We start from the raw sequence: 14,628 nt of genomic DNA, 5'->3' as shown, positions 1-14,628 counted from the left end.
TCAACAACTAAGCAACAATTTATTTTTGTACTATATCTACAAGAAATTCCATTGTAGCCCCTCGATAAGGGTAATGAACATAAAGTCATTTAAGGACATTGTGCATTTAGAAAAATAGCAATGTGTGTACCAAAACTTAGGATTCTATACAACAAAGAATTAAAACTAGATAAAACAAAAACGATTTTCTATCTTTTCTTCTTTTTAGAGAAGTGAGGTGGTTAATAATTTAAAAAATAGAACATCACTTTCAAAATAGGCACTATTAGCTCTCCAGCATAGTTGAAAGGGAAGGGAAAAAAAGGCAATCCAGACAACAATCAAGAAAGGGTTTTCACATCATGGATGGCTCAATGACCAAAAACCCTTGCCAGTTAGACTTAGGGATAACATGTAAAATCAAGAAAAGAAAATTAAAACGTCCAAATCCAAACAAAAAGCAAACAACAAAACACGATAAAAAGGCAATCCTTATTTTTTTCAAATTCGGCTTCATATATTGCTATGTCTGTATATATTTGCTCAAGTGGCGTCTATTTCATTGTTTATTAAATTCTTTTCGAACACATTCATGTAATTTTCTCGGATTTATTAGGATTCTAGTTAAACACAAATTCTAAAAGAATATAAAAGGTTTTAGATTAATTTAATGAAAATGAAAATAAAAATAAGTGAATGAATATAGAGTTACGTATTTTTATTTATGTCTCTTTCAATAAATTTACATAGAATTTAAAATATAATAAAATTTTATTTTTAAAAGTGGATGTAAATATAAAAAGTGTAGATGAAAATAATGGTACCCGAAAACTAATGCATTCGCACGTGTGATATTCACACTGGAGCGTGTGAAACCATCTTCATTGTGCCACCAAAGTCATTATTCCCCCACGCCCTCTAATCTTTCATTTCCCATTTACCATTCGCCATTTATTGTTCTTTCAAATTTTGATCGTTGATCTCACCATTCAGGAGGGGTGTGACCTGAGAACAAACACTGATTGGCGCCTGAAAGAACCATGTTGAGAAGACTATTTTTCCAGCTCCGAACTCTCGCCCCGACTCGATCCGCCCCCAGACCCACCCGATTTATTTGCTCTCCGACTCAAGCACCGGTCCGACAGTCTTTGCTCATCGTCTCTCGCCAATTTAGTGCTGAATCTGGTATTTTCTCTGCCCAAGACCTTAATATATATATATATATGTATTGTTAAGAATTTATATAATGATGTACAAATTGTTTAAGGGAATGTACGTGTCCATATATTTATGTCAATTTTTTTTATTTATTTATTTTTTTGCGAATTTTGTTTAATAGGCAATGTGACTACAAAGAAAAAGGTCGAGGATGTAATGCCTATTGCTACGGGTCATGAGCGTGAAGAGCTTGCAGCTGAGCTTGAAGTGAATTAATTTTATTATTCATAAAGTTTTTCTTTTCTCGAGGCTTTTGATTCGTGATACAGTAAATATCTTTAATCGTCTCATTCATATTTGCTCATTTTTGTTTGATTATTTTTTTTTTTATCAGGGAAAGGACCTTCTGGAAATTAACTATCCGGCTGGTCCTTTTGGAACGAAGGTCAGGTTCATGTACAGTTTTTTAAATGAATTATTATACTATCTTAGCTGATTTACTTAACTGATGAATTCCATCTTACTTCTAGAATATGGTGTTTCAATTACACACATAATGCTCGTGCTGTTTTGCAATTAAATATATTTTGTATTGATGATAACACTGAGAATACTTTCCTGGTGCATATGCCTTAGTCACCAAATATCATGTGATTGATGTTTTTATTTTTATGTGTTGATGAATTTGCAGAGTTATTGTATATCCTTTGTCATTTATCCTTGATGTGTGTTCCTTCATGTCACCGTTTCAGGGACCTACCATTGTTGTCTTTTCCGCCTGACAAGCCTAGACTTGAAATTTCCTGTTATTATTCTTTCAATTTTCATTTGCTTATGTAGATCACTACAATTTAAGCAACAATAATAAGAATGTAATTTGTTGAGTGTAGATTTTATTCACTAGACAGGCATTGTCGTGAGACCGACACAGTTGATGTATTTGTGAGATATTAATGACTGTAGTTTCCTATAAATGATAGAAGCTTGTTCTATTTTGATCAAGTTCTTTTTTTGACATATCTTGTGGTGGCTGGTGTTGTTTATCTTGAGCTAAGCACTCTGTGTAGAGTGAGAAATTGGAAAGATAGAGAAAGAGAGAAAGGAGAAGAATCGAAGAACTTATAGAGAAACTCAAGAAATTTCAATACATCGAATATCACAAAATCAATGATCTACATTATTTAGAAATATTAGTCCCATTTATACTTAAGCCCTCGTTTGGGCCCCATTCGTTTAGAATAGTTTTTGTAAAAAGTGAATTTTTTTTTTTTTTGGGAGAATATGTGGTTAAAAAAGTAGGTAAAGTTTTGGTTTTGAGTGAAAAATTATTTTATTGGTAGAATGTGTTGTTGATATGAGTTTGGAAAACATGAATTTTAAAGAATAGGGCTTAAACATTGGCTAAATTACAAACACAAATCAAAAGTTCCAAAATAACAAACTGAACACTTCCCCAACTTAAAACTAAGGTAAGAAGACAAATCAAAATCTATTTCTTTCCTTTCTGCGTAAACTTATTGCATATTTTTGGTAGTTTTTAATAAAATCTCCATCATTTCCCTAGTCAAAAAGAACACAACTCTAGCTGGCTAATCCATCTATAGTGATCTAATATATTTGGATCAAAATGGTAGCACTACTTTTTCTAACCAAGCCTTGGAATTGCACAGAACATGTCATAATAGAATTGGAGATACGTTGAAAACTTCATTTACAGTTCAGAATCTCTGATGGAACTTTACTCTAATTTTTTTTTTTTGAAAGGCCACTTTACTAACAATAGTATATCGTAGCTTTTGCAGGTGACCAATCAGTGGAACGAATAGGCTTTGGTACCAATTGATGTAGAATGAAAAGGAGGAATCAATAGGAAGAAGTAGAGATAGATAAAAACTTTTTGCACCATAGAACGCTAAGTTGTCTAGAGCAATTAACGTTGTCTCCACCTACACTCCTTTCCTAATTTGTGATTTCTATCACCATAAAAAAAAATAAAAAATAAATAAATAACCCACTTAAATGTTTATGAAAAAGTTTAGGCTCTCATAATCCTGTTCACGGACCTATAAACCGATTGAAATTCGCAGAAGATGCTCTAGTACGGTTAGTATGGATTCACACTGTTAATTTAGAGACCGCTCCTAGTGAGCATCATGAGTAGTCTACGTAGGCCATGTTAAGCACTCGGCACTCCCCAAGCCATATATGTCTAAAGGGTTCACGAGTAGTTATTATTAACATGCATCTGTTGTGTATAAATAGAATTATTCATATAGACATCATCAAGGCTATTGACTTTTTTACGATGATGCAAGTGAGGCCCATTGGTCTTTTACCACCATTTGCCCATCAATGTCCGAGAAATAGTTTTAGACGCGTGGAATCCCAAGACAGACAATGGTGCTCCTCACCTCTTCAATGTCCTTATGATGAAACTAGGAACAATTGTGGTAAAGGATATTATAGGAGAGTCAAATTAGAATTCACTTAATTTGATGGTAGACTTAACTCGAAAGCATTTCTTGATTGGGCAGATACTCATGGCATGCTAAATTTAATATGTAATAAGCCAACATATTCCTTTTGCTAAGATGAAGCTCATAGGATTTGCTAGGCATTATTAGCAATCAGTACTGCATAACATTTAGCATCTAAGTCTGGACTTCTTGTGAGCCCAAAGGAAGTCAAAGTTTAGATTAAAATACGTTTTAACCAATTATGGGGATTAAATGTATAATTAAGCATTATTATATGAACTCGCTAAGGAGCTAATATGAAGGTGTTAAAATTCTTTATGTCCTTGTTTCTTCATTTCTAATACTGTGAGCACTAATATTAACCATGAGGTCACAATAATTTCCTTAAAGCACGTTAAGGCCTTAGAACTTATACAATATCTAGGTTTATTACTCTGTGGGATGTGCATCTTGCCCACTTGTTGATTTTGGATAAGCTTAGTCCCTTTGCTAGTCCATGTAAAATATTTCAATTTGCACTTTTGCGAACATCAAATGGACTAAAGCCCACTATCTGAGTCATGAGTAACACTATTTTTTTTTTTTGTCAAGACAATGTCTTCTCCTTCTACCTTGTTCGCATGAAATCCGCAAGTGTAGGGATAGTTGTACGAATAATAGAATTAGTGAGTTTCGAGTTTATCATTCCCACAAGGAATAAGGTTTAAAATATAGTTCAACAGTTTGTATTAAATTCGAGTAAGTACTGACAGAAAAAGAGTGATTTGTGGTTGTTTATACTACTTCTAATCTATACTAATAAAGCAAGTAAATTTTGATTTTATCGAATGTGAATGCTTCTATTGGATTCATGATTCCCCCTATTTCCATCTATTTCAATTATCAACTAATAATCTAGTTAATTTCATGTATTCTTGACATTTGATAACGCTAATATGTTAAATGCTCTTTTCCAAGATACACCAACCTATGATTAACATGACCCGATCCTATTCATAACCTGAATTCATATGAAAATCATATATTTAGGTTAGGTTATCTACATGATTGCACATAGGGCTGGACAAAACTCCCGAGCCGAACCCGACGGTTCTTTTCAAGTTAAATACCCGAACGGGTATTTGTATCAAGAACTGACAGGTATGGTTCGGTTCTCGATTTTAGGCCAAGACCCGAAAAACCGAATAAGAACCGAATCTCCATAATTTTTTTAATTAATTTATTTTAAATAAGTAAAATTATTTTATTTTTTCTAAATAAATTTGTTAACTACTTAATTTAGTTCAAACCACAAAATATGATTTTCCTATTTCTAATTTTCAGTTCAAAATCAACTTAATCAAATTGACCTCAATTTTATCCAAATCTGTTATTCTAATGTAGTGTCGTTTCTACCGGAGAAAATCGAATTAAAGCTCTACAACATCTCTCTTAATTATTTTGAGCTCGCTATCTTTTTTTTCTATGATTTTAATAATCAAATTTATGAAGAATTCAGTAAAGAGAGATGTGAAATACAAAAGATTGAACTACGTTATTTTGTAAGAGTTAATATTTAACAATTCATTAATTAAATTAACGTAACTTTGTATATATATTAAAAAATTTAATTATAATACGGAATCAAATAGAAACGAACCGGACAGAATCGAACCGAATGGAAACGAACCCGAACGGTTCCATAATTAAATTTGAACCCGACGGTTCCACTTACTAAATACCCGAAAGTTTCGAGTCGGTTTGGTTCTCGTTAGAATCGAATCGAAGCGAACCATGTCCAGTCCTAATTGCACATAGATATTATTCCTAATATCTATTGCCCATGTGTTGATTTTACTTCGTTCTAAATTTATGGTGAGTATTCTACACTACAACAAGTAACTAACTATTCAATTGATGGCCAAACAATTAAATAGTACAATGGGAATGCAAAATCAATTAAGAAATATCTAAATTAAACTCTTAAATTTAAATAAACAAAAATAGGGTTCCTCAATTATCCAATATAATTGAAAAACTAGCGTAACATGTTTAAAATTAAATTACAAAAGAACAATTGGAAAATCATCACACGGAAAGAAGAAATAATGAAGAAACATGATTTTTTCACATTCTTGATGTGAATCTTAAATCCAGATGAAGAATCTTCAATATCATTACAATTTGCCATGATTCTACATTGTTAGCCTTGTTCTTTGCCTCCAAAATATGTAGAATATGTTATTTTTAGGTCAAAGGGAGGTTTTTTAACTTTTGGAATTGCTTATGGTTTAGTGTGCCAAAAGATTGTATACTCAAAAGTTTTCAAAATGGAATAAGGAAACAAAATTTTTTCCCGGAATTAAACCATGCGTACGCATGGTTCATTTGATGCATATGCACTATTCAGGTGATTTGGTCCCTGGAGTGGATTTTTTTTACCTTGCTTAAGCACGGCTTGCAGGTCTATTCTTAAGCATGTTACAATTTTTTGTCGAACATTCTCATGCGTGTATTTTGATCATTTTCAATAAATTCTCATTTTGTTGACTTATCTTTAGCTCCATTTTTCCTTGGCATTCTTGAATCATCATTTTGCGATCCGACTCAACTTTTGAAGTTTTGCATTTTAGTCCCCAAACTTTGTATTTGATTCGATCGAGCCATTTTCTCTTGTAATCATGCTCTTTTATCTTCCAATTGTATCCAATTAAATCCTTGGCATCTTTGATCTTCATTTTGTTGTCGTTTCATCTATGGATTGTTTTCAATTTAGTCATCGACTTTTGGATTTTGCCCTTTTTCACTATTTTTGCATTATTTTCTCTAATTCTTCATCAAACATTGAGTTTTACCTATTTAACATAATATAACACAAATTAGGCTATATTTCATGAGAAAAATTACAAAATATTATTATTTAAAGTCCCGAATAAGTGTATAAAATACACTTATCACACCTCATGTCCATTTGGTTCTCAACGTAAAGTCACTATTGTTATGCTTGATGACACATAAATTCCTATCCACGGCAAAATCTTTTGCAGTTGTTAAAACCCCTAAAATAACATTCTACTCTTGAAAAAACCAGTCAAAAGGTATGGGATCAGTAATAGAATGCTCAAAAGATACATGATGAACTAGTACGTGTACAATCGTTTTGAGATTTAGCCATGAGGCATAAGCTTTGACAAATAACAAAAAGGCTTTTAATGAAAGCCTCACATTAGGCATACTTCAGGTTCAACCTACAGCGCTTTGAGAACTTTGGGCATAAAAGTACTCAAGTGTTTTTCCTTGAACGTAAAACAATTGTGTTGAGATTCGCTAAGCTCTAGTTTTTACAAGCAAGCCCACAAGCAAATATCACCTCTAGAACCAAAAAAGAATGGGATTTAGCTGATCTATGTTTTAAGAATTTTGAGCATGAAGGTAAGTGATGCAATTTGGAAATTCTATTCGAGGCGTAGAAGAAATTAACATCAATTATGAGATAATATAACATTATCGCATTTGAATTTTCTATCACGTTTGATTCATTTTTGGTTAAATTGATTTTGTAAAAGGAAAAGTCCAACTTTCCTTAGTAGTCGTAATTTCCTTTATTAGTTATGTTTTTAGCCTATATAAAGAGATCCATTGATTGTAATAATACAAACTTGAATATTGAATAAACATACAATCTTTCCCTCAATTTTCTCTTCCTACTTCCATTTCTTTCTTCTTTATTGTATGATCATTACAATCGGCATCAATAAGTCATGTAGCTCCAAGGGCCTCATAACTCTTACTACTCATAGTTAAAGGTGCATTTGATTGCAAACATAAAATTTGTATGGAAGAAAATAAATTCTAAACAATTGAGTTGCCTGCATCTTATTTGTATGAAAATTATTAATTAAATGTGTTGATTGATTAAGTTTTTAACTTATAAAATATTATATTTGTCCTTTTTTATTGGTGAGTAGATGAGAGAGAGGAGATAGATAAGAGAGAGAAAGAGAGAAGAAATTACCTGAAAAATAAAAATCATCCCTCCCTAAAGAAATGTTATCCTCATTTTTGAGGAAAATATAGTCATATGACGAAAAGTTGGAAAATATTTTTCATGGAAAAATTGTCATTCAAACACCCGAAAAGTAAGAATTTGGGTGGAAAAATGATATTTTTTAAGAAAATAATGCCAATCAAACACACTTTTAATTATTTTCTTATAAGATTTTCAAAGTTTCATCTCGTAAAGATCAAAGTTGAGGAAGTTGTTGGATGGCTAAGTTTAGTTTTCCTTCTCACTTAACCTCATATGAAGCATATTCTTTCACCAACTTGCAATTTTCTAGGGAAACAAAGTTCTTTCTTATCATCTGTTGACTACAGGCAAGAAATATCAGGCCTCCTTTTGGAAGATGGTCAATCTTTTTTTCCCACAATTGATTGTACAATGTTAATCACAAGGACTACATATAATAATTTTACCCTTGTTAATAGATTAGGTGAATGCAAATGAAGTTGAGCTTGATACCAGAAATGAGCCTAATTTTATGTCTGCTTTGTTTATTATTTAAGATGTACTTAAAAAAATAAAATTTGATGAGTCAAAAAAGATCAGAAGTCGAGCAGTTTGGTTAATTTACTCTACATTTGTTACTTATTAGCTTAGGAATTGAATTCTAGCAAAGTTCAAATATTTTACAAGTTTGAAATGTGCTTATGCTCTCTGGTTTCATCCTTCCGCCAAGGTTGGATGAGTTATTAGCAGTCCAAGCTTGAGCCAAGCCTGAACTCGTTGAGAGTGTGTACAACCAGACCTCTTATAAATGAATGTATCAGACCATCAGCCATCAATTGACCTTTATTTTTGTTTTGAGAACTTGATTTGGTCTGTTCTTATCTCTTCTAATGATGATTATATGTGATGCCTTCCTTATCTTGTTTGCTTGCAGGAAGAACCTGCTGTCATAAAGTCTTACTACGACAAAAGAATTGTGGGATGCCCTGGTACTGAAGGCGGTAAGTCTCAATTTCCTGTCTGGTTTTTTCCTATTAATGAAGTAGTAATTGTACTTTGGAGTCTTTAGCTCAATTCTTACTGGCTTTTGACCATTTCTCTGCCCCGATATTTGACAGAGGACGAACATGATGTTGTTTGGTTCTGGCTAGAGAAGGGCAAACCACATGAATGCCCAGTATGCTCACAGTACTTTGTGGTAATTACATGATTGCCTTCAATATTATTCTTATTGTGCCAATGATTCGTAGATAATAATTCTGGAAATACGACGTAGTGAATATATTTGTATGCATTGAACCCATGTTCAACCTCTAGCGTAATTCACGCGAGCATCAGCTGAAATGCCTGCTTATAATTGATTTTCATGGTGGTATTGAATACCCATTTCAATTTTTTATGTCATCCTTAGTCGATAGAAACCTTTGTTTTATCATTTCACTTAAATTGTATATTCTCCGGACTTGAGATCGTTTTCATTGCTTCTGTTTCTAGATGTTGATAAGTATCCTGAGTTGCCCTCTAAATTTATTCATTTTTCTTTGAATGCAGTTGGAAGTGGTTGGCCCAGGTGGACCTCCCGATGGACATGGCGATGATGACGACGACCATCACTGACTATTGTTGGGATTTTTTGTGCCACGTAAATCTGGTAATATGTTGAGAATTTGCATAGTATATTCTTCAGCTTGTGGATTCAAAAGCTGTCTTTTGCTTGCATTTGATGAATCTGTCATTATGGTTGCTTTGGCTACGATGGAATCTGCTAGCCTTTCTTGAAATTTCTTTAAGATTTTAACATTGTCCAGTCGTCGGACTTTCAGCATTTCTTAGGCATAACGAAATAATTTATGGCTATATTCATTTATAATGCATATGGCATTCTTTTTTCTCTAAATTAAATCCATTTATTGATATATATATCAAATTTTAGAAATGTAATTTCATCACTGACACAACTTGTGGCTATATAGCAAAAATGAGGTAGAAAATGTTATATTGTACAATATTCAATATATTAAAGAAAATGAAGTAAAAATTTGCTGTTATAATGTCGAATTGACTTCAATTGATGAGCTATTGAATTTATGAATCGACTTAAATGCTTTTGTATTAGAATATAGACCAGTTAAGTATTATACTCTGCTCCAATATATACTTTTCCCAATATAATCTGATTGAAAATAAGATCTATTTTTTCTGTTGCACTTACCATATACATCTTCGACTCCTTATACAAGCTATTTGTTCATCGTAAGGGTAAGAATCTTCTACCTGACCATGCCTAGAGTTCAGCTCATTATCGCCAACAATGGCTGATCTATCCTCCGGTCTAGATTTAGGGGCTCTTTCTATAGTCGAACGTGCATACAAAACAATCGTTTCTATAGAGATCAAATGGGGGGATTTGGTCGATTTTGGTTTAAAAAAATCATTGGATAGTATTTTGAGAAAGAATTTGTTTTTTAAGCTATTTTTGAAACTTTCCCATCATATTGTTCTTTTTTACATTAAAGTGTTTAACATTTTGTAACACGATGTGGTGTGTCACAAAACCATTTTCATTGTCGCCGCCACTCATTTCCATCACCATCAACACTGCTGTCTCCACCATCGCAAAAGCAACCATCACCGTCAACACTCCCCCTAATCTCTTATTTCATTTAAGAACTCATCCCAAATAAAAGTTAAATCCATAGAGGATTAACATTTGCAGTTTCTCAATCACATCCGCGTTACCAAATCTTGATGGTTGCAGCAAAACTATAGGGCGGCAGCAAGGGTGGGAGAAGAAAGTCCAGACCTGTCTCAAGTCCATTTAGATTTATTTATTTATTATGTATATGTGAATTTTTTATTTTTTGTATTAGCTTAATATGAAAAAGATTGTCCGGCTCCTCTCACTTGTGGTCGGTGGTAGTGGTGGTGGTGTGCATGCTTCTTGTTTGTTTGTGTATTTGTATTTGTATCTAAAAGAAAGTCAGTAATCATGAAATTGAATCAAAAAAGAAATGGTAATTGTGAAATTTGAAAAGTAAATAAGAAGGTGGCATAATTTTCCCATTAATTATCGCACGTGTATAGCAATCGTCGAGTTATAAGGACAAATATACATGTTATTTATGCGGACTTAGTTTATTCCACTTGTACATCGAACTTTGTATTTGAAGTTCAAAATTTTGGTCTTGACATACCTTCGAATCTTTAGTAAATTTTGTGTACGGTTACTACTTATAAGGACGATTATGTGTGGATGTTCAATCCTTCTCAACCACGTGGTTGATACTCTCGACGTGATGGCTTTACTTTACATATATTTAATTTCCATTTTATTTGATACATGACAAGCAATAATAGAAAATCAATGTGAATGGTGTGATGAAGAGAGAATCAAACTAGAATAGATTCTAGAGGTGACCATATGTTCCCATCTTACAAATAATGGGAAAAGATGAACAAGAGATGTGTTTCCATTCCTTTGGAATATAATGAAGAGACAGAATTGCATGGAGAAGTGTTTTTTTTTTTTTTTTTTGACATGTAATTAAATAGTTCCTTCTAGAGGAATAACTTTTACATATATCCTATGTTTTTTTCATATGAATATAACTAAGTATATTTAAATATACTGTCACATCAAAGGTTCCTTTTGCTTTCACAAGGAAAAGGGTTCACTTGTCTTGTAGAATATACATTGGTGCTCCAATGAAGCCTTAGATTTCAAAAGATTTAATAAAGAATTTGTTAAGGGATAAATATAAAGTCAATTAATACTAAAATATTAAAAAACTTATATTGGCGTGGAAAAATATTCTTAATAACACTAATCTTTTTTAAGCTAAGAAATTCAGGTCTTAATACGGTATCAGAGTCTATAATTCAAAAAAAGCAATCCCATTCGTTTAAAACTCAAATGAGCATCAAAATTCCAAGTTTTATTTGTTCAACCAAGTAACCATCTTATATGTAACCATCTTATATTTGCGAGTCACTCAATTAAGTGATAGAAATTCAAGTTTAGTATACTCAAACAACTAAAAATCTTGCGTGGACGTATTAAAGATAAATTTCATATATACTAAATATAAAAATATTTACCAATATTTATGAGTTTGAGTTAATCCTCTACCAAATTATTATTTTTTAAATGAAATCTCAAGTCTTGATTGAATTAATATGGAATTAGAAATTCCATTTATTATGTGCTTGCATGTATAATAATAAATGAATAGAGTTAAACTGAATTGAAAATTCTTCAATCTTAGCTTCATGCAAAATTTATTAATTTCTAGAGTACACTTATGATTCAATACACAATTTATTTGGGTGAAATTAATACAAGTTTAGAGGTTTCAAATTTAGAAGACATCAGTGACAAATCATTAAATTTATAGTTTTTACCAAATTATTGATTTATGGTATCAAAGGACACAAATTTGTATAAGAAATTCCCAAAATGTATTATCTTATCGATTTATCAAAATTGTTTGTTTATTTTATTAGCTCAAGTCAGGATAAAAAAAAAATAATAGAGGTTATTAATTTATAAAAATTATATTTTATTTTATTTTTTAATAGCTGACCTATAAAAAGAATAATGTATTCTAAATCTTACTTCTTTAATTATAAGTGATTGTTTAAGTAAGCCAAAAATGAAATTGTGTATTAGTAAAGCGACCTCACTTCACATCTTTTAGCCCCCGTTGCGTAGTAATTTTTCACCCCAAAAAAATCAATTTTTTTACCGTCATTTCACAATTCAACAGTTATTTTTTACTTCTTCACTCATAGGTGAAACCCACTTTTCTCTCTAACGATCAAAAAATCAATTCTCATAATCACTATCGAATAGGAGTTTGATCTTCGATATATATAAGTTGGCCGTTTGACCTTTTTATAGTGGGTTAAGCTTTTTCTATAGACCACTATTTTAGAACCGCTGCCAAAACGAGGGATAAGTTCCTTTAAGTGTAAAGCTTTTTCTTTAAATTATCAGAAATATCTTTAAAAATATCAAATGAAAGAAATTCATTGAACCAAACATAGAACTTGTTTGGAAATGATTTTTCGGGAAAAAAATTCTCTTCAAAATCATTTTCAATCACATATTTTATAGGATTCGTAACATTTTTTTTCCTACTTTTAAGTTCTGACCTTAACTAAGTCTCTTTTTCAATTTTCGAAATGGTCGAGGGAATAAAGGCAGCATATAACAAACCAATTGTTGGTACAATAGACAGAAAATCGAACCAAAAAAAAGAGAGAGAACTTTTTATTAAACAGAAGTTAAAAGGAGCATTCCTCATTAGGTTTAGTGATCTTGTTTTAATAAGTGGAAATTATGGAATTCATTCAATGATAATAATTTAAACAAGAAGCTAGTGTTAGGAGCATATGCTTGATTAAACAAATTAAGTAAAAATTTAAGATTTAATAATTATTTTAAATTAATGTGGATTCTTAGGTTTTAGTGGAGTTGACATACAAAGATTCTCACTAAATTTACTCTTCTAAAGGTAGGGAATATTACTTAGGCTAAATAACAATTATTTTTCATTTTTATTTCTTGTTAGTGAGTTTAGATGTTTGAGAAATCAACGAAATTCAATAAATTAAATAGACCTTAAATAACTTCAAGTAGGAAATAACTCCGGTGTAAAGCTCATCATGTCTCTCTCGAGAACGTTTTGATCTTAAAAACCTATATTTTTTTCTCAATTTGCAGTCTTGTTTAGATTATTTTAAAATGGAATCCTGAAATTCTGAAATATGGTTTTGGCTCTTGGATAAGTGCAAGTATACAAGCAGCCTTCCACCCTGTACCCTTGGAGGCATAACCTGCGATTTACCTCCCTCACGATGGTCCAGGGGCAGGGGTGGTGGGGGACCTTTAAGGTTAGGGTTTAACCTTTTTTTAGATTATTTTAAAATGGTGTAAAAACTACTTAATAGTTATTTTGCATGTGTTTCCTTATATACTTCCAAGTAATTTCACTTGTAATAACAAAATTTTTGCCTTGAAACATTCTTCACGACCCCATTTCAGCATAATAGCTGAAAATGACTTTTCATGGAAAAAAAATAAAAAATAAAAAAATTGTTTAAATCGATGTTTGCCCTATAAATATGCCTACAAAAAATTTTTTGCCTAAAAATATTTTTTCCCACAAGTAAGAACATTTCCATACAAATAAATTTTGTAGGAAAGACATAAACTTCTTGTATTGCACAAAAATTGAAGTCTAAATCGATAGATGAGTAATACCCACAACATGAGATCTAACTCAACTCAGGACGATACGTGTTGAGGGACAAGAACATGCATCATAAACAAGAGAATCAAACGTATTTTTTTGTATCTTTCACTTCTTGTAGTTTTCAATTTTCGATTTGACATCTGATTGGTGACATGTCTTCCAATTACCCACTAAGTTATTTCGACAAAGCATAAAGTAGTGTTTGACATAATCTAAAGTGCCTTTTAACATGGCATCAAACACGACTTTACATGTAATAATGTTTGACATTCTCAAGAGTTGCTTGATGTAGCATTAAGCACTATTAAAATTAAGCACCATTAATGAAAGTTGAGTAAAAATTAAAAATTGCTCTATTTCGATAAACTATCTATGATCAAACTAAGAAAATCAAAAAGGGAAGGGTCGATTTGCCCTAAGGCTGGTCCAAAATCGTGAGAAACTTGTTGAGATATGTGTTCAAAATTATTTAGATTTTATTGTAGATAAGATAAATGTTTCAAATTTTAATTTATTTTATTTTCATAAAAGGGAGTTGCATTATATTTTGAGCATGAGCACAAAATGCCCTCTATTAAAGTGAAATATAAAATAGGGTGGTTAATACTGAAGATATTGTTTTGAATATTAATCGAGAAATTCAATGTCCACGACCATAGGATAAGAGGTTGGCACTCTATTCCTTTAAGATTTAAGATTGTAATAGTTGCTAATCTACCAATTGATTATGCAGTTTGTATTAATTGGAACGAGAAATCACAAAAGTAGT

At 31.7% G+C, this 14,628-nt stretch overlaps 1 protein-coding gene across 1 annotated transcript; it reads left to right on the top strand.

Moving 5' to 3' along the window:
* Window positions 1-868: 868 nt before the first annotated feature.
* Window positions 869-9,504, top strand: LOC111405520 (cytochrome c oxidase subunit 5b-1, mitochondrial-like). Its single transcript, XM_023034449.1, has 6 exons — window positions 869-1,164; window positions 1,319-1,404; window positions 1,532-1,582; window positions 8,537-8,603; window positions 8,721-8,800; window positions 9,154-9,504. The coding sequence occupies exons 1-6, from the start codon at window positions 1,020-1,022 to the stop codon at window positions 9,217-9,219; spliced, it is 495 nt and encodes a 164-aa protein (XP_022890217.1). The 5' UTR covers window positions 869-1,019; the 3' UTR covers window positions 9,220-9,504.
* Window positions 9,505-14,628: the final 5,124 nt, after the last annotated feature.

Source organism: Olea europaea, chromosome 12 (assembly GCF_002742605.1).
Source record: "Olea europaea var. sylvestris chromosome 12, O_europaea_v1, whole genome shotgun sequence".
NCBI lineage: Eukaryota > Viridiplantae > Streptophyta > Magnoliopsida > Lamiales > Oleaceae > Olea > Olea europaea.
The sequence above is the reverse complement of the archived record's forward strand: the minus strand, read 5'-3'. Positions and strand labels throughout refer to the sequence as shown.

What these genes read in the sequence shown, in the direction of transcription:
- LOC111405520 (XM_023034449.1), top strand. Translation starts at nt 1,020, where the DNA reads ATGTTGAGAAGACTATTTTTCCAGCTCCGAACTCTCGCCCCGACTCGA. An exon ending in CTGGTCCTTTTGGAACGAAG is followed by an intron (nt 1,583 to 8,536) that starts GTCAGGTTCATG and finishes GTTTGCTTGCAG; the next exon opens with GAAGAACCTGCTGTCATAAA. An exon ending in TATGCTCACAGTACTTTGTG is followed by an intron (nt 8,801 to 9,153) that starts GTAATTACATGA and finishes CTTTGAATGCAG; the next exon opens with TTGGAAGTGGTTGGCCCAGG.